Source organism: Vigna unguiculata, chromosome 2 (assembly GCF_004118075.2).
Source record: "Vigna unguiculata cultivar IT97K-499-35 chromosome 2, ASM411807v1, whole genome shotgun sequence".
Lineage (NCBI taxonomy): Eukaryota > Viridiplantae > Streptophyta > Magnoliopsida > Fabales > Fabaceae > Vigna > Vigna unguiculata.
The window spans coordinates 801,083-826,050 of NC_040280.1; the positions used below are offsets into that span (position 1 = coordinate 801,083).

Below are 24,968 nucleotides of genomic sequence, written 5' to 3' on the forward strand. Positions count from 1 at the left end.
AAAAAACTTAAAATTTTAGAAAAAAAATAATAATAAATGAAAAAAATCAGAGACTAACACATGTCACATTGTTAACGGCGTTAGTCATTTTCGTCGGAAAGGGACCTAATAGAAGCACTTTTCCAAAAATTGTGATGCAAGTGACACTTTTTAAAAAGCGGGTACCAGATTGACACACATTTGCCAAAGTGGGTACCATCCGAATAATTAAACCTATTTGTATCTCTTCCTCTAGTCCCATACTGATTTTATAACAAAAACATCTTCATGACTTCGTAACAAGCTAGTACTATTGTCATAACCTGAACTCTACCACATTTCTCCCTTTCCATTGTCTCTATTTTTATCTCTTAGTACTTATTTCAGTTGATTCATACATGGTCTAGCAAAAAGAGATAATAATTTTGATTAGCTAAAGCACTCTCTTTTCATTGATACCCCTAGGTCTCCTTTTTTTCCCTGTCTCCAAAACCCTTAATTCTTATCCATTTTTTATATTCCAAAAACCATCGATTAGCTTTGATGTCTTATTTTAAATGATTCTTCCTTAATACATGTTGTAACACTCTAAATGGATATTACTTGATAAATATAATTTTATTGAAATTCAAGATAATAGATAAGGTTTCCAAACGCGAGAAAATTTAAAACTTATATGGCTATAGTTATATTACGCTATGACATCATTATTACAGCTCATAGTAGAGAAAAGCCTCATAAAGTTTATTACAAATGTCTGAAATTGAACATAGAGTAAATCATCCCATAGTTTTTCCCGCTCAGTCCCTACGCATCAGCATGCTCACTTGGATTCACATTTGCTCCCGCATGACAAGTCACGCGATCATTGCCGAACACAAACAAAAAGGGTGAGCTGAGAATATAAAATATAATATACTCAATGAATAATAATAATTACCCCTCACCCAATCTATCTTAGCCAATTTTAATTTATTGACTTCTCTATATTAGTTCCCACCACAATCTCATAACCTATATGAGAAAGATCCATTTACAACATTGGTCATTAGGGATTATCATGCTCCCATGAACCTACCGTGGTCCAACCCTACAGACCTCCCCGCCTTTTGTCCAGCTCTACGAACCTGCCTGTAGTTCAACATCCGTGAACACCTACTATGAATCTCCACGCTCATAGCAACCTTAAGTGTGAGCACAGAACATACGAACCTCCCTGCTCGTATCCCCACACAAGAGTACAGAAGATACGGACCTCCCAGCCCGCATCAATCATGCATCTCACATCTCTGTTACGAACCTCCCCGCTCGTAACTAATCCAACATATCCTTGAGAAAGCCATCAAGATCCTCCATGAAAATCGATCTGCAATAGACCCTTGCCCCTACACTATTGCTTGGCGCTGCCTAAGCACCGCCAAGCGAAAACATGCTCCAAACCGCCTGGCAATAATTCCTTGCCGCCAGGCGCCACGCTCTCAGTGATTCCTTTGTTGGTGGCTTATCGCCTGGTAGAGCATCCCCTGCCACCAGGCACCACACCAGTAAATCAGATTTCTATTGATTTAGGCACAACAACACGTTTTCTAGCACACCCAAGCCTATCAATCACACAACCAGAATACTAAACTCATAATATTACAGTTCTCATGCTACAGATCCCATCATCACAATTCCTTAAGGACAATGAACTATAAATACTCAAGCAATTCCACTTAAAATTATGCATCAATTGAAGTAGTTAAACATGTATTGAACCATAAGATCTTAAGTCCATCAGTCATACAATCTCACCATCAATAATTGATAATACTCATGCACGCATATAGCTCATACCTCATTTCACAATTCATATAGCCCTATGGACATCCCACACACATATACTATCTCAACAATTATTTTATTCATTTAGTAGTTCACATATTTATAAGTGAAAAGCCTCCAATTTGCCATTTTCTAGACTCTTAAGATATAAACTCAGTTTATCAATATTAACAGTGTTCCTTCTACTCTTTTTCACAATCCATGACTCAACCAATACAAGTTCCACATTTAAATATGTAACTTTAACCCATTACATAAATGCCACTAATTGAACACCTATACATCATACAATCATGCATTATTCAAATCAACAACATACCCAATAATTCCCAAGTTCATTTTCCCATTGAGCCAACCGAAAACTGAGCGTTGGCCAACCTTCATCGCCTGGCGGCACCTATCTATGGCCAGGCGGTGCATCAGGATTCTAGATATTCCAGATTTCCTTGCACCTACTGGAAAAACCCAAAAACTCAATTTGCAATCAACATTCCAGATGCAACTAAACCACAATATTCACACATCCAATCATGCATTCAAATTTTGATTCATCCAAACCAACATTACAACTATCAATTTTCCAACTTCTACTCATTATAAATTTACACTCAAACCTAAACCCATATTAATCCCGTATTTGCCCACAAACCCCAATTTATCAAATCTCCCCCAACAGCGTACATTATCATCCAATTATGCCAACAAACATGTTACCAAGATCATACAATTGCAGAATGCCAAACACATCACAAAAACATCAAAAACACTTCGAACTATGCGATTTTAGTGCATATCGCCTAGCGGTCCTTCATTGCCGCCAGGCGGTTCATCACATAACCCAGAAAACCATGTAAAAATGGTTGTGTCGCCTGGTGGGACCTTCTTAGCCGCCAAGCGATTTTCGAGCAGAAACCTAGACTTTTATGAAAATAGTGCGAATTGAAAGGGGACTCAACCATTCATGTCAATCATCATCCAATACAAAATTAAACAAAAATAAACATGTAAGGATAACTCTCATTACCTGGTTTCCTCACTTCTAAAAGCAAATCCTAATGGATTCTTCTTATATTCAAAGCTTCCACTTCTATTCCCTTTCAACACTCAAATTTTCTCTCTGGATTCACTACTTCTCGGTTCCCTCTCACTTCTATTCTCTCCAAATATGGCATTTTTTGTCAATCTAAACTTAGAATAAGTTGTGGAAAATAAATTTGGGCTTGGAACTTTTCAAGCCTTTAATAAGAGATTTTTATTTACTTTTGCAATCTAGGATATATTTTAGCAAACATTTAACTTTTAATTAAAATATTATTTTAAAATAGAATATAAAATGAATGTGTTTTTGTTTATACCGTATCAAACATTTTAATTATATTATGTCTTTCTTCTCAATTTAAATAAGGTTATTTTCTTTTTACTTCGAATTATATTAAGTTCCTTTCTTTTTAATTTAAATATGTTTTTCTTATTTTCATTTGAAGACAAAATTGTTAGTCCTATCATTGAAATTTGAATTTTATTTTTTATGCAATAAATTAAACTTTTTTTTAAGACGTAATATACATATATACATCGTCATGTTTTGTAATTTTAGATTAATATATCTATGTATTTCCACACGCACTTATTTATATTATTTCTAATCATATCCATATTCATATTTTATAAATTGAGGTAAAATATTAATACATGGTCTTTGCTTCTAATTAAAACTTCTTGTTTTGGGTTGCTAAGTAGTAACAAACTCATCGCTGTATCTTCAACATCAGTTCCAATGTTCTAAATTTCTTCAAAGGCAGTGGTCAGAGTTTCGATGGTGTACTTCATCTAGTTCCATGATGGAGGCTTTCAACTTCAGTTTTTTATTTATAACTAGATTTTGATTCGTACGCACGTTTTTCCTTTTGCAGATATTTATTTTACAGAAGATATTTTTTTATTATTCATTATTGGAAATAATGATTGTGCATGATATATGTTTCCCTTCTTATCAACTTGTCATCTTACATATCAAATTTTTTTTTAACTATATAATGCATAGTGTTCCTTAATAAAGGATATTAGATATCCCAAAAATTTATAAATAAACAACTTCAATAAACAAAAAAGGATAAAACACAACTTTGTTATTATTCACCTTCTGATCAATCAAAATTATCTCAAAGTACACATTTGAATCATGATTATGGATATGTCAGTGATCAACTACTCTCACACCAAATTTTAGAATCTCCTTTTTATCATCAATATCTTTAATCATATCTAACTTCACTATTATAACCTTCGAAAAATCACAAAAGTATAAACAACATCATCTATTGATAGAATACTGTAACAAAGAAAAATAAATAGTAAACCAAACCATATAGCCATTCAAATATAAAAGAAAATACGGTACCACAAAAACATTTTAACATACCCGTACCATAAAAAACATTAAAACACAAAAACAATCAAACAAAAACAATGGTCAAGCAAAAAATAAACAAATGATTACGTCACGAAGGATACAAAACTTAAACAGTAAAAACCGCAAACCAAACAACCAACAATGAAAAATACAAATAAAAATAAATGAAAACAAAACATAAACACATTTCAAAGATAACATGAAAATACGGTAACACAACAACATTATAAGAAAACCAAAACGACCATAAACACTAAAAAAATTAGAACAGACAAATAAATACAAATAAATATATGATCAACTAAAATAAAACCTTAACAACAAAAGCAAAATAAAAAAGAGATAATAATACGAACAAAGGAAGAACCAAAATCAAAACAAAGAAATCAGTTTTTGAAGCTGAATAAAACCTTATAAGAAAAAGCCAAACAAAAACAAAACCTAAACTTTAAGAAAGATGATCAAAGATAAAACGTCAAACCACAACAACCGTAAAAAAATGACCCAGATAAATGAAAACAAAAAAAAAAAATTGTTCCAGAAAAAAATAGAACCTTAACCACAAAAGCCAAAATAATAAAAAAAAAAAAAGATAAAGCTGAACTTTGAGAAATTTTAAGAAAAAGCAGACCATCCATCACACCAAAACAATGCCGAAAGGAAGATGAAAACAAAGAAATTACCTGATGAAGTCGAAGACAACCTTAATAGCAAAATGAAAATGACAAAATAGAAACCTAGAGTTTGAGAAAGTCAACCGGGAGAGAATGCAGGGGAAAAAAGAACTTCATCCCACAAAACCAAAACAAAATATAACATTTCAGTGGTGTGTGAATAGAACCTTTTTTAACAACTTTTCTGAATTTGAATAGAAAGTTATCACATTAGCTATAGTGTTTGGTGTCATTGCAAGGTGGTATGTGTTTGGCGCCATTGCAAGCCGATATATGAAAATCCAAATGAAAGATTATAACGTCCCATTTAATAGATAAATCTAATTAAATAAAACATCGTATAAATTATAATATCCAAAGGGCATGATATTTAAAGTATAAAGGATTTTACAATCATCCAAATATACTCACATCAAAACAGAGACACACAATGCTAGAACAAAAAGAATAACAGTCTCAACAGATGACGAAAAGCTTGCTCATAGAGTAAGAGATTACAATATAACAAAGGTCCTTCAAAACATGAGTCCAACATCAAGCCATGACCATCTAAGCTACATCATCCCCATTGTCACTATGATCACTAGGGGTTTCCATATTTGCTCACACCAAGGAATTAGTGATCATTGCAAAAAGGAAAAACCATACAAGAAGACAGACATAAGAAGAAGGGCAAGCTAGAGTAAAAATATCTTTATCATACAATTTAGCATGCAATTTAAAAGCTAGTACACATCAATCATCGAAGCATGTGATAGCAAACAAGCAAGACTCTAAGACTCGATTTATCCAGATACATATAATCAGTCAAATTCACTGGATGCTTGCACTTGTGGTGGCCTCTACTGTTATGTAGAGCCATTGCCAATGGGTTTCACCCTACCACGGACAAGGTTAGCCTTCAAACATCTAAGGTCATTATCCTGCCAAAGACTAGGGCCTCCTGCTACTCTCACCGCTCGAGTCAGTCCGCTCTACGTGAGACTAACTGACTCTTTAGAGTTTTAGGATGCAATCCTTACTTGAATCCTTACCTAATTATATACACTACGGCACCACCATGAAACATTACCAAGAGGTTCATGAAATTACGTCCATCATATACGACACCACCATGAGATCTCACCAAGAGGTTCATGGAATTACGTCCATCACATCCAACACCACCATGAAATCTCACCAAGAGTTTCATGGAATTACGTCAATCTCATATCATAGCTATGTCTCTCCAACCAACCACAGATTTATCATGCATAACAATCTCATGCCAATATCCAACCAACCAACCAATAATTCATGTTTTCTATTTCATACTCAACATAACAAAATCTCATTCTCATTTAATCTCATACAACATACATGGCTCATACTTCATGAATTCATGGTATAACACTCTATCAAGCAGGCAAGCAACCACATTAGAGAATAAATCATAACTAGAACACGAAACTTGTCCCAGTCTCGCTCAGGCTAGAAGTCCTCGCTCAAGCGAGAGAGGTTCTCTCGCTCAGGCAAGCCCTTTTCGCCTAGGCATGAGCTCGAGTAGTGGAATAGTGGCTTCTGTGATTTCTCGCTTAGGCGAGACCTCCTCGCCTGAGTGAGATTGCTCATCGTTCAAAACAAAGGCTCGTTGCCTGAGCGATAGTTCGAGTAGGAACCTGGGCAAGCTTCTGCTAGTCTCGCCTAGGCGAGACGTGCTCGCTTGTGCAAGAATACCAATTCTTACCACTATTCACGTGTGCAACAGCCAGGCATTCGAAACCAAACAACATTTATCATTATTCCAAGCAACCACAACAGCCCACAAGCATCATAAACACGAAACAAAACTTAAAATAGGTAGCTATGAAGAAAACACAAAAATCTTAGCTTCCCTTACCTGAACAGTTGCAAAATCAATGACAACACACAAGGGAGAACACCATAGTTCCATTGTAACTTACGGAGCTGGCACGAAAGAACAAGAAAAACGAAACTGAGATCCTAATAGAGATTAAAGTGGAACCAAAGATTTCAAATGGAACAAAAAATTAGTTTCAAGGGTTTAGAGCTCTACTTACGCAGAGGGAAGACGCACTACAAGCTTGGAGGAAGGTAGGAGTTCACTGAAACCCTAGTAGAGCTCTTTACTTCAGTAGTGGAAAGGGAAAGGGTTCCTGTTTTCTTAGAATGGGACAGAGTGAGGGAGTTAAGGCTGGAAAAGGGTTTTGGGCACCCTAAAGGCTAGCCTTAGGCCCAATAGAATAGGTTAGGCCCTTAAACATTTAGGACAAAAATAAAGTAGATCTTACAAAGATGAAACTATAAAAGGTCGAACAAACCAATGTAGTGAGCACCTGTAGACAATTTAAATATGGGTATGGTAATAATATCTCTACCAATTTAGTTTCTTATATTTATAGTAGATTTATTCAGAGTTTTAAGAATTTTAACATAGGTTATTTAAAATAAGAATTTACATTCTCTTTTAATATTTTCTCTTAAATATCTTTCTTGTGCTTCTCTTTAATTATATCTGAATTTCTTTCTCATTTTCTTCTCTTATCGAGTGTATTAAAATACATGAACATATTATCAAGATATTGTCAACAAGATACTATTAATTCCGAAAATTACATCTTGCTAGTGGATACTACTTGACCACCAAAGATAATTTTTCAATAGAAAAAAAACACACACACACATATTATATTATATTATATTATATATATATATATATATATATATATATATATATATATATATATATATATAACACTGTGTTGTGAAAATAGAGATAAAGTTGTATGATGAATTGTTTTCAATTTATATGAACTCATTCATTCTAATTTTTGTTATCTAGTTACAACATATGTTTTTGCATGGTGGCACCTTCCTTTAACAAATATTTATTTTTGGTTCTAATAATCAATTTTAAACCAAGGACAATTGTGTGAATAAACAGCCACTTGAACCTATTAAGGACTTTATAATATTAAAAGGAAAATATAGTTATTTCTATGAAACCACGTTAAAAACACATTTATATTTTTTTTCAGTTTTAAAATAATTATCTTTTTTTATTAACATTCGCGTTTTCCTAATATATAAATATACAGTCACCACCTTTGTAATTTTAACAAATAATATTTAACCTCTCACGACATTCCTCCAGTTTATTTTAAGGTAGCTTTCTAAAAACACAAAAAACAAGTAAAATTGTATTATTGAACCCATACCTTTTCTTACTAATCACGCAAAATTTAACCTTCCATACCTTTTCTTACTAATTACGCAAAATGTAACCTTTACTCATTCAAATGACATTTATTTTAAAACGTTTATATTGTCAAAATCATTTTTAGAATATATTAAAGCATCCTACCATTTTGGAAATTCGTTCGAAACAACATTGAACGCAAGGCTAAGTGTAACGACACGCAGTTTAGTTTCTGCACTCTGAACGACTGTCTAAACTTTAATCTATTTTAAATCCTCGTAATTTTACGAATATACAATTTTAATGCCAATGAAAATATAACTATACGTTTAAATGCCACAATTATCGAAAATTAAATATGTTGTTGCAATATAAGAATGTCAATTGTAGAATGGTAATAACACTTTTTAATAATAGACTTTAACATCTGTCTATTACCATTAAAATCATACACATACTCTCGCTTAAAAATCAGATGAAAAATTGTAATTTCATCAAATTACTTTATCATAAAAAACTGCAAAAAAGTATAATTAGACCAAATTACTTTCTCTTGAAAACTGAAAGACGAAATATACTGATACATTTTTATAGCAAAGTTATACATTCACAGTACTAAAACTGAATACAAATCATTGTATTGTTACACCGTATTTTTCACTCCTTTCTAGGAAGCTTAGATCATTTTGCTAAACATGTTAGTATAGATCTATAAACAACTAACAAAGTTCCATATTTGACAAAGTATATGAAAATAAGAGCACACTGAAAGGAATTTGAACACAAACAGCAGATAACAGTTTTGTTGTCAGTGCACTAGTATCAACACCAGAATAGTTTGATTTGAAGTCCTATATCTTGCGCAAAACATACATGTTAAATTTCATTCACATCAATGAAAGCTTAGTTAAAATATCTTATACCAGAGACATCATCATGCTACAAAAGGGAATGAAAAGAATAATTTCTACCTCAAACGCTAAAACGTGAACAAGATCTGTTATTCTCTTTCTGAATTCACCGTGCCATCGTTTGGGAAAATCTGAAGCGAAGGGGCCGGGAAAACCAGTTATGCTGGTTGTTTATTCAAACTGTCTTGGGACATGATAGTTCAGTGTTTACCCGTTACGACCTCAAAAAGCCCACCGCAGTATGTTCCAAAATTCCACTACTCCATCAATTGAAGCTAAATTTGACGGAAGATGATCAATATTATTCAGATTTGATACTAATGGTGTGTTTGGAAGTACGGACAAAAATAGGAAGAAATTAAAATATAAAAGAACCACGTATAAGTGAAAGTGACAAAAATGAGGAAGAAAATATTATTTCTAACAGCTAAAATTCAAAGAAGAAAACAAGTTTCACTTTCCCTTAATTTTGTTTATCGTATAAAAGAGATCACACAAGGACCTATTTAGTACAGTAAAAAGGAATCGAGAGAATGGTGTGAAAATTGATTTAAAGGGAACGTGAAAGAAAGGAAAATTTTGAAACTAAATTTTACAAATCCAGTTCATTCTTCTCCTTTCATTTTTGCTGTAATCAAACAGAAAAAAAATATCCCGATCATTATTTTCTTTCCGCTCAACCAAACATACCAGAGTCAAAGACCCCTCTCCCCCTTTAAAAAATGAACAACTCAAGCATGGTAAGATGATAGAAAATTCAAGTGTTATAGGAGGTAAGGTAGGTAATCTAACCAAAAATGGGAACATACTGCTCTGTACACCTGTCCGGCCTCATCCTGGTTTCAGAAACCTAAACTGCTTGCACTTTATATGTATCGGATGATGATAATTCCAGTTCCTTCCTAACTGATGCGTGAAGAACAAGCTTTTTGTCTTACATAATAAAAACTTTCGTTGGAAAACCCCCTAGAAAACCTGAGTCACACTGCCTAGTGGTGCCTATGGCTAAATTGTTCCATGGGTTTTGAAGGAGAACTGTGAGGAGGGCAAACATACAAGCTAATAAAAATTATATCGGAGATATATAGGTTAATTTCTCACTAATCTAAAATTGTAAATTAAAAAATTTGCCTCCCGTCCCTTCCTTTCGAAATCCAAATTCCCAAACATATCCTAAAGCAATTGGAGTGAGCACAAACTAATGGCTTGGCTCAACTTAAATTTAGAGAAATATTAGCTTATTTAGCAAACTCTCTCTCAAGAAGCCAAAAGAAATGACCGATCATTTCTCCTAAATAAGTTATAAACCCAAACATCCACTAAGCCTTGATGTCAACCTAGGTTTGGAGAGCTCAAATACCACCAAAGCCCAAGTGGCAAAAATCCCAGGATAACAAAGCAGAAGTTGCCCATCTTAGTTGTCTCATTTTTGTACAGTATTTAGCACTTGGATTCATCAAAAACATTTCTCCGAAACATGCTTTTATATACCTATAGTGCTGTAAAGACAAGAAAGAAAGCACGTTATAAATTCGCAGGAGGACCAGCTAGAAATGGCATGTGAAGAAAAGGATTCCAATCTCACATGCAAAAGTTTAAACAAAAAATACTGATAATAGAAACGTGCAGTCTTACAAGAGGCAATTCAAACCCCAACTTCGTTAGTCTTTGAAAAGCAATTCCTACATCTCAAGAACATCCGCTGCACAACCAATCCCCCTATTGCACCTAGCCTACATGGCGAAAAACATGCTTGTAAACACTCAATATCCTTCAAGCCAAACAGAGAGATAAAATTCCGACAATAACGAAAACACACACAATAAGTATTAAAGACATGTTTGGCTAAAAAGCACCAAAGACAATTTTTAAGAATAAAGAATGAAAAACTAAATTAATGGTAGTGTTTTCTTTTAAGTTCCAAACATATTACATGCTTACTTTTTTCACTTAATGTTTGCATATTTCGATGTCTTAACAACAATCATTGACCATATGTTAACACAAAACATTTAACATATAGCTGCCAGTGCCACTAGCACACTGGGTTGCAACTCATTGGTGGCTTCCAGGGTTATAGAAAATACTGTTCGAAATAAAAATAAAATAAAAAAATCGTATTATAAAATGGACAAAAAAAACAATAAAAATATTGTTAAAGAAACAGGAAAGAGAAAACCTGGGAACTGGGGAGGAAGAGGAGAAGAATCAATGTAGAGTCAGAAAGAGAACAGAGCATCACAAATCACGCCATCAAAGTATAATGAGAATGTTTTGGTTTTGAGCACTTGATTTTAACTCCTTTTAAGCATGAAAAGAGATAAACAATTGAAATTTGAATCTACAAACAACCTGGAAGAATTACCAACCAAGGAAGAAGACGCATTAACAAAGTAGAAAAATCAATCATTGATATTTCTTGTTCACTAGGATATATGCAGTAGAAAGTTGAGATATGGAAGAATAATCAACATGTACTTGTTGAAAAACAGAAAGGGCAAACAGACAACAAACAATACCACCGCAGCCCCAAAGTCACAATCACGGCCACACTTCAAAATGGCCAAATGTTATGACTGCATAAAAGCAAACCAACTACAAACTTAAATTCAAGTCTATAGGATGTCCTAATTTACTATCATATCGTGGAAGTGATACAACTATTTATTACAATTATGATTGCCCAATAGCCCATAGCCCACAGCCGCAAAGCTTGCCTTAACTTGCCATCAAAACACATGGATACCTTCCATCGTACTTAGCTTGCATCCACCACAACAAGGGCAACAACAAAAGCAAAAGACAATGTTGGCAGGGTCACAACTCTACTCAAAATTTATCAATCAGAAGAATTGAAACCCTTCGATTCATAACTCAAGCAGAAATAGACAAAACAAAACTAGTAAAAACAATCCATAGAGGCCTCTAACAAAAGCTCTAACTTAGATCTATATTATCAAAATTACTTAACCAATCAACAGACTTGACTCTACCAGGATACCTTCAATTACTTATACAATCAAAACATTTTATGATTTAAAAAAAAAAAAATTGTCCCATGCAGAGAAGTACGAGATCACCACCACACCAGAAAAGAACTAACCACTCGCATTTGTGACTGAAAATGACAATCTATGGCACAATAAATAAAAGGAACGTTATTCTTCAAACCATTAAGCCCGTTCCCTTCCCCTTCACCAAAAATAACTATCATAAACGTTAAACCAAAGCCATATCAATATTATTCACCAGAAACACTCACAAGCTAGCGTATTCAATTTAATTAAAGTATATTCAAAAGCTGAAACAGCACAATAAATACAGTACGTCACAGCCCCAAATTAATCAAATCCTACACTCTCAGAAAACTAAAATGCTCCATTCCAATCTCTGACGACCAAAACACCACAAGAGAAAGACAAATCAATTATCGTAAGTACAACACAGCACTGAGAGGGCTCATTATTCGCCCCGGCGCCACAGCACACATTCACATGCAAGTAAACCATCAATTTCATCCTTATAGCATTACCATTTTTCCTAAAGAGTCCCTAAAATATAATAAAAACTATTAAAGTACCAGAAATCAAGACAAACAATCCTTCAAATGTTAGAAAATCTTTTAATTTAAATTCAAATAATAGCAAAGCATGTTTAGATTACCACTGGTCCCATTTTAGAAGTACTTTCAAACTAAAAGAAACAAAAGTATGTTTAACACTCAAAAGTACTTTTCAAGCATCTATCCAAACACACATTAAGGCATTAGATATTCAATACTTCAGGGATCACTTAAATAATTTCATTACTATAGGAACTACTCAGGAGACAGGGTAAATACTCTGAGAACGAAATTGATGTTCTATTCTCGAAAACCAGCATCGACAAAGTCACTCCTTCTCCTCCCTCTCCCGATTCCATTGCTCGATCCTCGCGCGGCGTTCCTCGCTCCCCTCTCTGGCGGGACTCTCGGCGTGTCTCCGTCGTCCACCGCCGTCCCTCTCTCTATACTCCCGCCTCCCGCCGCTGCGGGAGTCCCTCTCCCGTCCCTCCCGGCGGTGCCTTGGACTCCTGCTGCGGCTGCGACTGCGGCTCCGGCTGGTGTTGTGGTAGCGTCCCCCGCCGCGGTGGTGGTGGCGGCCGAAGAGCCTCCGGCGGAGGTCCCTTCCGATGAGCTTGACGTGCATGAAGTTGCAATATCCGCCGCGGTTGCAGCTGTTCTCCTCAAACTGCCGACACGTGGCCTCGCGGAAGTCAGTGACAGGGGAGAAGTCGGCGATAATGGGGCGGGCGTTGTAGAACCGTCCGTGGAGCGATTGGAGGGCCTTGGCAGCCTGGTCCTCCTCGCGGAACTGGACGTAGACGTTGCCGATCATGTGGTCGGCGAGATTGTCGCAGACATTGAGGCTCTCGATCTCGCCAAACTTTGCGAGCTCCGTGAAGATGTCCTCGTAGAAGTCCTCGAAGTGCTGCTGGATCTTGCGCGGGTCCAACGGCTGACCCTGCGGATCCACGCCAGGCGTGATCATGTCGGGACGCTGGTACATGTTGGACAGCAGCAGCGTTGGCGAGATGCTCGGCCGGTTGTGCAGCCGCGAGCACCGGTCGCCGTGCCGGCACGCTCCAATCTTGAAGTAGAACGGACAATTGACGCGATCCTTCTCCGTCCCGAAGATTGATGCCAGGTGCTCCGCCATGCTCCGATCAGGAATCGGTTCCTTCGATTTTGCTGATTGATTGGTTTGATTTTACTGATTTTGAATCTGCGATTGAATTCTGTCTGGGGCAGGGTTTGGGAAGCCCTAATTGAAACAAACGATTAATAGATCGAACAGGTTTGTAAGTGCTGACCCAACACTTTGATTTTATTAATTTATGTGTTCAACACTTTGAACACATATTCTCTCTCTTTCTTTCTGGTTAGTCCCTTTCCTTTCTCAATCAATTTATGCTCATGGAATTAATTAACGGGAAGCAAGAAACTTTTTTTCTTATCTTAAATTTTAGTTTCGGGTGTTTTTTAATTATTGGATACGTGATTTTGAGTTTTTATTTTATATATTTATATTATTTATTTTGAGTTTTAGAAATATAGTTTTGTATTAAATCTTCTCCATATTTCTAAATATTATAAAATATTTCAAAAATATTTATCGTGATATATAATAATTTATTATCATATTTTAATAGAATATTTTTAAAATATTATAATATATAGTTTATTGTTTAATATTTTCATTATATTATGATAATTGATTATCTAATATTTTTAATATTTTTAATATATAAAGTACAAAATCTCTTTAATATATTTATCTTGCGAGGTGATCATTAATATTATTAAGAACTATGTAGAAATGATCATCCAACATAATCAACAATTCTCAGTTCAATATCACCGGCACTTACTTAGACTTGTTTTGAACTCGACATCACTTGGAGCTCCAAGATTATATCAAAAGTTTAACAAAGTTGAGAAAGAACAATTCTCTTAAAGAACAAATTTACCATGATTTCTACAGCATTACATGTAACCTTTCTTCCATTACATGTTGCCCATGTTGTTTAGCGGGGTACGCTTTGACTGTGACCAATGGAAGGCCTACATCCTAACCAATAAGATATCTGACAACAAGGTCATCGAGGTTATCAACTCAGGTGAGGATTATGTTTCAGCTCACAATTACCACCTCACGATCTTTTTTTGTAAAATTTTTCACCATCAACACCCTTTTTACACGATTGTCGAAATTATGTTTAGCTATCTTAGGACGGACACAAAGAAATCATTTTTCGGATTTCATAACACGGTTATTCAGGCTTCTCCTGAAAGAACTTCGACAAGGAGTGACTAGGAAAGGACATCCAATTTTGTATTGACATCATCACATATTTCGAGCCTTGTTCCCTCAACGAAGAGAGCAATCTTGAGGCCCATGCTATTTGCATGAGGCATGCCCTTGTTGAGAGGTGTATGATCATGGATGATAGGGTGTCCTTCATATAGATGTATTTTTTTCCAAAGGAGCATTGACTCCTTTATTTACCAGCATAGCACACTGTGCCTTAAATTTACATGGATAGCATTGTTTTTTTTGTAGTTGGGAATTCGGTCCTCCGGGAGCCGAATTCCAATAGTTAATGTTTTATTATTTTTTTTCAATTTCAAGTCAGAATTCGGTCCCCAAGATTGGAATTTTGAACTTGGTTTTTTTTTTAAATAAATTAGAATTAATATTTTAAATTTTTTTAATAAAATATATATAAGAGTTATTTTTTGTTTTCTTTTTGTAAAAAATGTTACATTAAAGGTTAAATATATATTTTTTTAAAATAGATGTAGTATTGTGTTTTTAGTTATTTTAGGTATTATTTGAAATAATTTTTTTTTGAATTTGTTGATTTAATGGAAAGTATAAAAATGGAAAATATAAAACTTGAGAGTCAAGAGAAAAATGTTCATTGTAATCATATGATAGCACAATAATATTTCTAAGACTACTAAATGTTAATTAGATGGGGATAATGGAAAAAGGTCTCATAACTAATGAATGAGGTAGGTAGGGACTAATGATGGATTAAGTGGGGAGTTACGATGGACATTTTGATCTTGAGTTATGAACAACAAAAGTAAATTATTTCCATGACGACCAAATTGAATAGTAGCTTATTTGGATGGTGAACATTACAAATTGTCCCATAAGTAACGTAAATGGTATGTGGGGAGCCGTGTTGGATTAAATGGGGAGTTATTGTAAATTTTTTTATTATCGGTTGTAGTAACTGAAAATATGAAACAAAAACTGGTACTAATGACCAAAATATCCAACATAATTTTCCACTTAATTGTTCTTCACTCCTCAATTTCGAAGATAGTGTGACTCGAAAATTCTAAAAAACCCCTTGTGGCCACATTACCCAACATTTAATGTCATGGTCATGGAAATGAATTTGTACTATGTTAAGGTTAGTATGAGAATATTATGTTCACAATGAAATTTGATTTTTATATAAAAATTGGATAATGAAGACCAAAATAGTCATCACAACTCCCCACTTACTACCTCTGTACTCTCCACTTACAAACAATATTAGTATTAGCACAATTTCAAAAAGGTCCACCGTCCACATAACCCAGTAGTGAATGTTGTCATATTACTAAATTTTTTAAGTACATAATGTACCATGCATGCATCATTCCATAAGTGGTGAGTATAAAGTAGAATAATGGGGAGTGGTGATGAATATTTTGGTCTAATGTGTACGGCTAAATTGCAGGGTGAGAGTAAATTTCTGAATTATGTATCTTTATGAAGTGGTAAAATTATGTATCTTTATTCGCACACTATCCCAATAACGTTGGCAAGTCTTGTCCAAATTGCAAGGTAAGAGTAAATTTTTGAATTAAATATCAGCCTTGGCACCTCCCAATAAAGTTGACAAGTGTTGTCTTAATTAGAAGGTGCAAGTGAGGCCATTTATTTCAAATATGCGTTAGCTTTTACAGTGGTGAAAGTAAATTTCTGAATGGGCACGTTATCCCAATTGGAGTATCTTTCACCTTTTACAAAAGTGATATAATAAATCATCTTTGGCACCTCCCAATAAAGTTGACAAGTCTTGTCATAATTAGAAGGTGCAAGTGAGACCAATTATTTGAAATATGCGTCAGCTTTTACAGTGATCAAAGTAAATTTCTGAATTGGCACGTTATCCCAATTGAAGTATCTATTACCTTTTAGAAAAGTAATATAATAAATCAGCTTTGGCACCTCCCAATAAAGTTGATAAGTCTTGTCATAATTAGAAGGTGCAAGTGAGGCCAATTATTTGAAATATGCGTCAGCTTTTACAGTGGTCAAAGTAAATTTCTGAGTTGGCACGTTATCCCAATTGAAGTATCTATTACCTTTTAGAAGAGTAATATAATAAATCAGCTTTGGCACCTCCCAATAAAGTTGATAGGTCTTGTCATAATTAGAAGGTGCAACTGAGGCCCTTTATTTCAAAGATGCACCAGCTTTTATAGTGGTGAGAGTAAATATCTTTCTTGGCACGCTATCTAGGTGAAGATAGTCAGTTCTATTTAAGGTTATGGTTCCTTAGTTTGAAAGTTGTGGAGTGCTCTAGTATAATAAGTAAAAACGGTTTTATTTGAGGAGTTGAATGTATATAATTCCTTTAATGTTGTTATTGATTTTGAAGATGGAAGGTTCTCCCTATGTAGACTTCCAAATGGGGTTACTCTTAACCATATGCGCATCATCATAAGAAGTCATTTGATGGGACCATCTGAGCCCCCACTAAGCCATTTGTAGTACCATGTCCCTCCTGAATTTGTTGCGGAAGGCATTGATGAGTTCCTTTTTGTAAGGAATGACGAAGATCTTCAACATGCCATTCAGTGGCACTCAATGATGGTCCCTACGGTGACAATATATTTTTATGTCAACTTCATGAAAGTTGAGAAGTGTGACAACTTTGTACCTATTTAGTTTTTTTTTTGTATGTTGTAACATTGGTCTTTAAGATCATTGAACTTGTTGAGTTTATCTAAAGAAATTATTGTTCGCTATTTAGCAATGAAGCATTTGCAATTATTAAGTTTTTCCATTGCTGATTTTTGAAATTGTGTTAAACACGGTAAACTCTTACAAACACATAAACACGACCTATTTCATATGTAATAAAATTTAAACTACATCTTTGTCCTTTTAATCACCATAGTGGTGTCCAGTTCCACATCGTGGTTGATGCCTGTTTCTAGTGGGGTTCCTCCTACGCAATTCAGGTCTAGGTTCTTCTACGTGTGAAGGTTGTGGTTCATGTTCCTCTTGAGGTTCATGATCATCATGCGCAACAGATGATGATGCTTCTGCATATGGATTGTGGACGTAGTAAACTGAGTCTTCTTGAGGCTGATCCAATCCTTCTAAGAAATTTGGACTTTGAGGATATGTACGCAACCACGGTTGCGCAGAAGGTGGTGTTTCATCATAAGTTGCAAACATACTTCGTATGCCTAGTTCTGAGTTTGAAGAAATTGAATTCCTTCTTCCCTCCATACCTAATGGTGGAGCTGGAGTGTTGAAGTCATGCCTAGTTTGTTGTGGTGGAGGGACATTTGCTGATGTCGATGCACGATGCATTTTAGGATCATTTAACATTTGTGGAACAGACAAATACAAAAATGAGTTTGAAATGTACCATGACATGTACTCAATTGTGTGTTGAAGTGGCCCAAACATCGGTAATCCATTCAATGTTAGGTCATGCCGGTTATTCCAAACCTCTATCCATTGCGCATGTCTAGTAACTCAGTTCTTATCTTGTCTTACCCTCATGTCTAATTTATGTAGATGATCAAGGTTGTTGGGTTCTTCATGGATCTCTTGTGATAGCCGAAATTGTAACTTCACCATGTCTGACTGGTGCCACTCCACAATGGCAAAACAAATTAAAGTTGTGCATGACGTCCATATTGCTTGGTCCCGATATGCTTCAACATCAATAATAGAGCCAAAACCCTCATAAGGAACCCAAATAAACTACAACAAAAATTGAAAATGTTAGTAATTCATTTACAACCATTTATCAATATAGAAATGGTAAATGTTACCTGATTTTGTTGCATGTGATCTATCCTTGCCCGGTATCCAACTAAATCATTGTGGGGGACATTTCTATAGTTCAGTACTCGACCGCCGCTCCATTGGCAAACTAGCGGGGAAAGTTGGTGGAACTCTTGAAATTGGTGCAATAAAGGGCATCTGAAACCATGCACATGATTGTAACAACGAAGCACATCCATCCATAGTCCTCGCACGTCAATCCGTTGCTCTGCACATCTCCCTATACAACACAGCCAAACACGCTGAACCCCAACTAGATCTCCTGGTTCTTTGAAAATTAGTCAAATAATTCAAGTACATTAAATGTATTTTATTCCTGGTCTTATCGGGCATTAAAACCCCTCCAATAAGTCCTAATATATAAGCTCTAGCATGTGCATGAATGACCTCAATACTGGAATTTTCATCTATAGGAAACAAATTATCCCCTAACCATTTTAGTTTGATCATAGAACCGACAATCGATTCTCCATTAACCGGTATTATACCTAATAAGGTTTCACACATCTCGTCCCAATCCAACATAGTTGGACCAATGATAGGGGGTCCATCGACAGGAAGCCCCAATTGAAGTGAGACATCTTGCAAGGTTATGGTGCATTCTCCAGTTGGAAAATGAAATGTGTGTGTTTCAGGCCTCCACCTTTCTACCAAAGCAGTCACTAAACTATGGTCAAATTTTAGATGTCGCAATTTAGCCACACCGCTAAACCTTGCTTCTTGTATTATAGGCACAATACTTGGATGAGGTTCAGGCATGAAGTGACAGTAAGACGACACAATGCTCCCTTCCGTGTCCTAAACAAAGAAGTAAAATATGTGATTACATACAAACTTAGGTGTGTTAATAAGAAATGAAGTTGACATACCCGAGAAGAAATGTATGCAGCCCTATGCTCTTGTTGTCTCCATAGCAACATTTTTTTCACTCTTTGTAGGTTTTTGTCGATAGCAAGAATTAAAAATAATAACATTAAACATTTATAGACAATGCAAAATTTCATGAGGGAAAACATAGTCGTTGGATTACTCAAACGAATGACATCCCTTAGATTGAGGTTGGTGCATTGTCATGTCAATGGTCATTAATGTGAATCTGACAATCTGTCATGTGCAAAGACCTTTTCAGACTTAATCTTACATGTTATTTGCACAACATGATGACGACTAAAGCTTGTATGAAGGTGACTACACGGTGCACACACCTTTTTAGAATTCGGGCTCAAAGATCAAAAATATCGTGAATACCAATAAATTTTATTCATGTGAAGATAAATTTTATTTAACCCAAAGGTTACATTTTTCGGTGCTAGGATAGATTACAAGGGTTGGAGAATGATAATAGAATGCAATCAGTTACACAAATATTGCATCATACAATGTCCATTACATAAACACTGAATATTCATCATTGTGGGTGTTTGTGGCTTTTTCAAATTATCAAAATCCGCAAGTCATCCGTAAGTGGGGAGTCAACCATTAATATGTGGGGAGTGAAGTTGAAAATTATGTTCTGAGGTTGCAAATTTTTAAAAAAGTCAATAATCGTCTTGTGATCACACAATGTAGTCAATTACTCAAATTTAATATGTTCAAAATTTCATGACCAAAACAATGAATATTGACCATCGTGGGTCTTTGTGGCTCTTTAAAATTATCAAAATTTGCAAGTTATCCGTAAGTGGGGAGTCAACCATTAATATGTGGGGATTAAAGTTCGAAATTATGTTCTGAGGTTGCAGATTTTTAAAAATAAATAAAAATGGTATTACGATCACACAATTCAGTCAATTACGTAAATTTTTCATCCTACAGTTTTCATTCACTAACAAGGGTTCTTGTCGTACTTAACAATTGTCAAAATCCTCAATTCATCCATACATGGGGAGTCAAGCATTAATATGTGGGGAGTAGTGTTGTAGATTCTGAGCTACATCTTTTTAAAAAATTCAAATATTGTATTGTCATCACACAATGCAGGGATTGACACATTTTCCTTCATACAGTTTCCATAACCTAAACACTGAATATTCACCATCAAACATGTTTCTAGTGCTTCAAAATTGTCAAAATCTTCAACTCATCCGTAAGTGGGTAGTAAAGAATTAATATGTGAGAAGTACTGTTGTAAATTCTGGACTGCACGTGCATATTTAAAAAAGAATTAAATATGGTATTGTGATCACACAATTCAGTCTCTTAAACAAATTTTCCATCATACAATTTTCGTTATCTGACGTCCGTATTGTAAAAAACAAGTCAAAGAAATTTGTTTGAATATCATTTTCATAAACACAAATACTTTGTTACATTGCACACACTAAAGTCATTAATGCAAATTAACTACTTATCATAAATATTACTAAACACACTATTCAGACTTCCACAAACACATAAAGAACTAAGGTTTAGTCATCGACATTATTGGCTGCAGCTGAGTTTGTTGCATCTAAGTTGTCACCTTTAGGAGGATGTAAGGCCACTGAAATCTTCATTGGGAGATCATGTGGGAGTGGAGGGAAGAAGGCAACTATGTCGCGAACATCATCATCTGTGAGGAGCTTAATTGTTTCATAATGGTCCTATCATCCTAACACGGGCTTGTGAAACCATACATCTTTGACTCTTCTTCCCTGACTACAACAACGATAGCTTGCAATTTCTTCTTTCAACATTTGTAAATTCATAGTAGTCGACACATAAAAAGCACAATTAATACGACCTTCGTAGTTAACAGCAACAAAAAAAACTATTATGAATGTTATTCTCGTGATGGATCACCATCCTTGTTTTGGTAATAAGTAGCTATGGTTGTGAACTGAACGACCTAATAATTTATAAGCGGATTGGTTACTTAATAGTAAAAAAAAATCTTGAACCCTGCATTAAAGTGGGTTCACATGACAAAGTAAAGTGGGATAAAACCTGAATGCATTCATCGTGCAGTGTGTATATCAACTGTGTCAATGATGTTGGTATCATGTGATGACATTGACTAAAGCCTACCACTCATCAGGTGCAATGCTTTTATTTTTAACCTGACATATCACATGCCAAATAATTAAAGCCGCAACACATATGAAAAATCACAACATCACAAACCACTATCAAAAAATCCAAGGTTGTTCTGCAAAGTGAATCTAAATCGTGTGCGTTCGATTACTCTACTTTGAATCTAAACCGTTAACATAAACAAACAAAAATTGTCATTGCTATAACCCACACTGAGTCATCCAGGCTATAAATAATGCCCTTCATCAATTCATTCATCAAGCTAATCAAGTTAGTGCGAACTCCTACCCCTCAATGACATCTACAACATTCACTGTGTTGGTGTACTTCAATGGCAGCATCTATGTTGAAGATAACTATTCCGATAAATTCATTAGCTCCAACACGTCATGGCTGACCATAACAAATACTATGACGTTATCCCAACTTAAGCAGGCAATCCTCAAGGAATTCAATGGTGCAACATTGGACGACTATGAAGTAGACTTACGTTACAGGTTACCGATCTTCATATCGGGCAACATTACACACTACCGATCTTGTACGATGTGTGGAGATGACGATGTTGAGTCCATTTTTTACATGGGAACGACGAAAGCATGTCATCTTCCAGTTGAGATAATGGCATTTATTACAGCAAGGCATAACAACGCAATCCCTGACGAAATTTATTTTGATTTTTCTAATAACTTCAACATGTCCCTCAACTTAGATTGAGGTTTATATTTTCTTATTTAAAGTATGTATTTTTATTTATGACCTTCTTCTTAATTAAATGTTTATGCAACTTTTAATTTCAATGAATTTGAACTTACAAAATGGGGAGGGGGGTGGTGAAATGGTAATCTCTTATAAAATGTAGTCAAGTCACATGCTAACATTAGAGGTTGTGCCAGTCACATGGCTGCATAATAATTCGTGCCAATCACATGGCTGCATAATAATTCATGCCACTCACATGGGTACATAAGAAAAAGTGTCAATCACACGAGTACTCAAAATCTCGTGCCACTCACATGATAACATTAACTATCGTGCAAGTCACATGTTCACATAATAGAAAGTGACATGATAACTTTGATTTTAGTATAAAAGACTACCATCACTTTCGAAATTCAATCTTAATCTTGCAATTTCTCTTCACTCTGAAAAATCATCGAAAGTCAAGTTCAACCACAACCAGGAATTCTCAAATGTATATGACCACCAGACAATGTTGCATGACAACTTTGAGCACGATGTTGCTACACTGACCCAAGGAATGAGGTTCCAAACAAAGGAACAACTTCTAAATGCTTTAAATAGGTACCACATAACAAACCATTGCACCTACAAAACCACACACTCAAACACAACAAGGTTGAGGGTGCAATGTGTGCAACATGTGTGTCCTTGGAAATGTCAAGCAATATTACGTACAAGGGACCAAGTGTGGGAAATTAGAAAGGTTGAAGGTGTGCACAGATGTGCCACACAACTCATAACACAAGGCCACAGACACCTGGGCTTAAGAATAATATCTCAACATGTAAGACAAATGGTGGAGTCAGACCTATCCATACCAATTACAACAATAATTTCTTCCATCCAGACCTCTATGGGATATAACACAACCTACAAAAAGGCATGGTTGGCGAAATAGCAAGCAATTGAAGATGTGTATGGAAACTGGGAACAGTCTTACAACCGATTGTCATGCCTACTACAAGCCATGCAAACTTATTTGTCTGGGTTTGTATACAAGTTGAAAACTAGTCCAATTACAAATGGGGAGGAGGTCCTGGAAAACCAACAAAACTTTCAAAGAGTGTTCTGGACATTCAAACCGTGCATTGATAGCTTCCCATTTTGCAAACCAATAGTGCAAGTGGACGGAACCTTCCTTTACGAAAGGTATAAGGGCACCCTTCTAGTAGTTGTTGCACAAGATGGGAGAAATAACATTTTCCCCATTGCATTTGCTATAGTAGAGGGTGAAACCGCCGAAGCTTGGTTTTTTTTCCTTAAAAACCTAAGGACACACGTTACGCCTCAACAAAATTTATGCTTAATGTCAGACCACCACAATTCAATCAGTGCAATATTCAACAGACTCAGTAGTGGCTGGACTGAAGGGAATTGCGTGCAGGTGTTTTGTATTCGACACATTGCACAAAATTTTACAAAAAGATTCAAGAATACAACTTTGAAAAAGGACCTCGTCAACACGGGTAAGTTATTACATGTAAATTTGTTTTTTTCATTTTTTTGGCTGTTAATTTTCACACTCATTATTAGAAAATAAATTCTTATTATAATTATATTTATAGCATACGCATTGATGTAGCCACGTTGTAACTACTACTACAACATCATTAGAGAAGACAACCCAGAAGCAGCAGCTTGGGTAGACCAAATTCCAAGGGAGCAGTAGTGTCTTGCATATGATCAAGGAAGAAGGTGGGGTCACGTAACAACGAATCTGGCTGAAGAAATAAATTTTGTCCTGAAGAAGACAAAGAATTTGCCAATTTCATCCATAGTATTGGCCACGTACACCAGGTGCAACACATACTTCACAAAAAGAAGTAGGCAAATAATTGCAATGGTCAGTGATGGTCATGTGTACTCTGAATATGCGACCAACTTCCTACAAGATGCGGACTCCAAGTCAAACACACACCACGTCCTTGAATTTGATAGAAATACCACAAGATTCAGAGTGGAGGAGATAGTCAATCCTAGAGAAGTACGTCCTGCAGGAAAATTTGTAGTTAGATTAGATGAAAGGTGGTGCGATTGTGGAAAGTTTCAAAAAATACATCTACCATGTTCACATGTTATTGTAGCTTGCAAGCATGCACATCACGACTTCAGCATGTACATAAGTCCCCATTATACGCTGGATGTCATCATGAAAGTATATGACAATTTATTTGGTGAGTTAAGACATGAAGAATATTGGCCACCATACCAAGGGCCATAGGTTTGGCCTCATCCTGCCAGAAAAAGGAGTGAGAGGGGTCATCCTAAATCAAGTAGAATTAGGACTGAGATGGATATTAAGGAAGGAAGACAGTAAAAAAAGTGTTGCTATTGTAGAACTGAAGGACACACAAGAAATCATTGTCCTAATAGCCCTGCACTTAGATGATCCACATCAAACCACTTAGTTTATGTTGTACTTTCAATTGTGTTCAATAAATTTGTATTGGATTCAATTCAGTGGTACATCTTTTCTTATTATCTTTTATTGTTACTTATTTTACATAAACTAAAACAAATAACAAAATTATTTAAAATACAATAAAATGCTTTCAAATTATTTTACTTATTTCCATCATT

The 24,968-nt window shown here is 35.3% G+C and overlaps 2 protein-coding genes across 4 annotated transcripts; both read right to left on the minus strand.

Moving 5' to 3' along the window:
- Positions 1 to 8,864: 8,864 nt before the first annotated feature.
- Positions 8,865 to 13,940, minus strand: LOC114173314 (splicing factor U2af small subunit A-like). Of its 3 annotated transcripts, XR_003602486.1 has the most exons (3): positions 12,842 to 13,940; positions 10,636 to 10,733; positions 8,865 to 10,499 (listed from the first exon to the last, which is right to left on the minus strand). XR_003602486.1 is itself a non-coding variant. In XM_028057611.1 (2 exons), exon 1 carries the CDS (start codon positions 13,695 to 13,697, stop codon positions 12,891 to 12,893), a length of 807 nt encoding a protein of 268 aa, XP_027913412.1. In that variant the 5' UTR covers positions 13,698 to 13,940; the 3' UTR covers positions 8,865 to 10,733; positions 12,842 to 12,890. The 3 variants fall into 3 exon arrangements, 2 of the variants coding, with proteins under 2 accessions (XP_027913412.1, XP_027913413.1); XM_028057611.1 differs by having other exon boundaries at positions 8,865 to 10,733; XM_028057612.1 differs by lacking the exons at positions 8,865 to 10,499; positions 10,636 to 10,733 and adding an exon at positions 10,748 to 11,352.
- A 4,377-nt stretch (positions 13,941 to 18,317) lies between these two features.
- Positions 18,318 to 19,552, minus strand: LOC114173569 (serine/threonine-protein phosphatase 7 long form homolog). The gene is made up of 4 exons (XM_028058052.1): positions 19,502 to 19,552; positions 18,931 to 19,430; positions 18,620 to 18,770; positions 18,318 to 18,548 (listed from the first exon to the last, which is right to left on the minus strand). Exons 1-4 carry the CDS (start codon positions 19,550 to 19,552, stop codon positions 18,318 to 18,320), a joined length of 933 nt encoding a protein of 310 aa, XP_027913853.1.
- Between the last annotated feature and the right edge of the window lie 5,416 nt (positions 19,553 to 24,968).

What these genes read in the sequence shown, in the direction of transcription:
- LOC114173569 (XM_028058052.1), bottom strand. Translation starts at nt 19,552, where the DNA reads ATGTTGCTATGGAGACAACAAGAGCATAGGGCTGCATACATTTCTTCT. An exon ending in AGGAATAAAATACATTTAAT is followed by an intron (nt 18,771 to 18,930) that starts GTACTTGAATTA and finishes GCATGGTTTCAG; the next exon opens with ATGCCCTTTATTGCACCAAT. An exon ending in ATCACATGCAACAAAATCAG is followed by an intron (nt 18,549 to 18,619) that starts GTAACATTTACC and finishes TTTTTGTTGTAG; the next exon opens with TTTATTTGGGTTCCTTATGA.
- LOC114173314 (XM_028057611.1), bottom strand. Translation starts at nt 13,697, where the DNA reads ATGGCGGAGCACCTGGCATCAATCTTCGGGACGGAGAAGGATCGCGTC.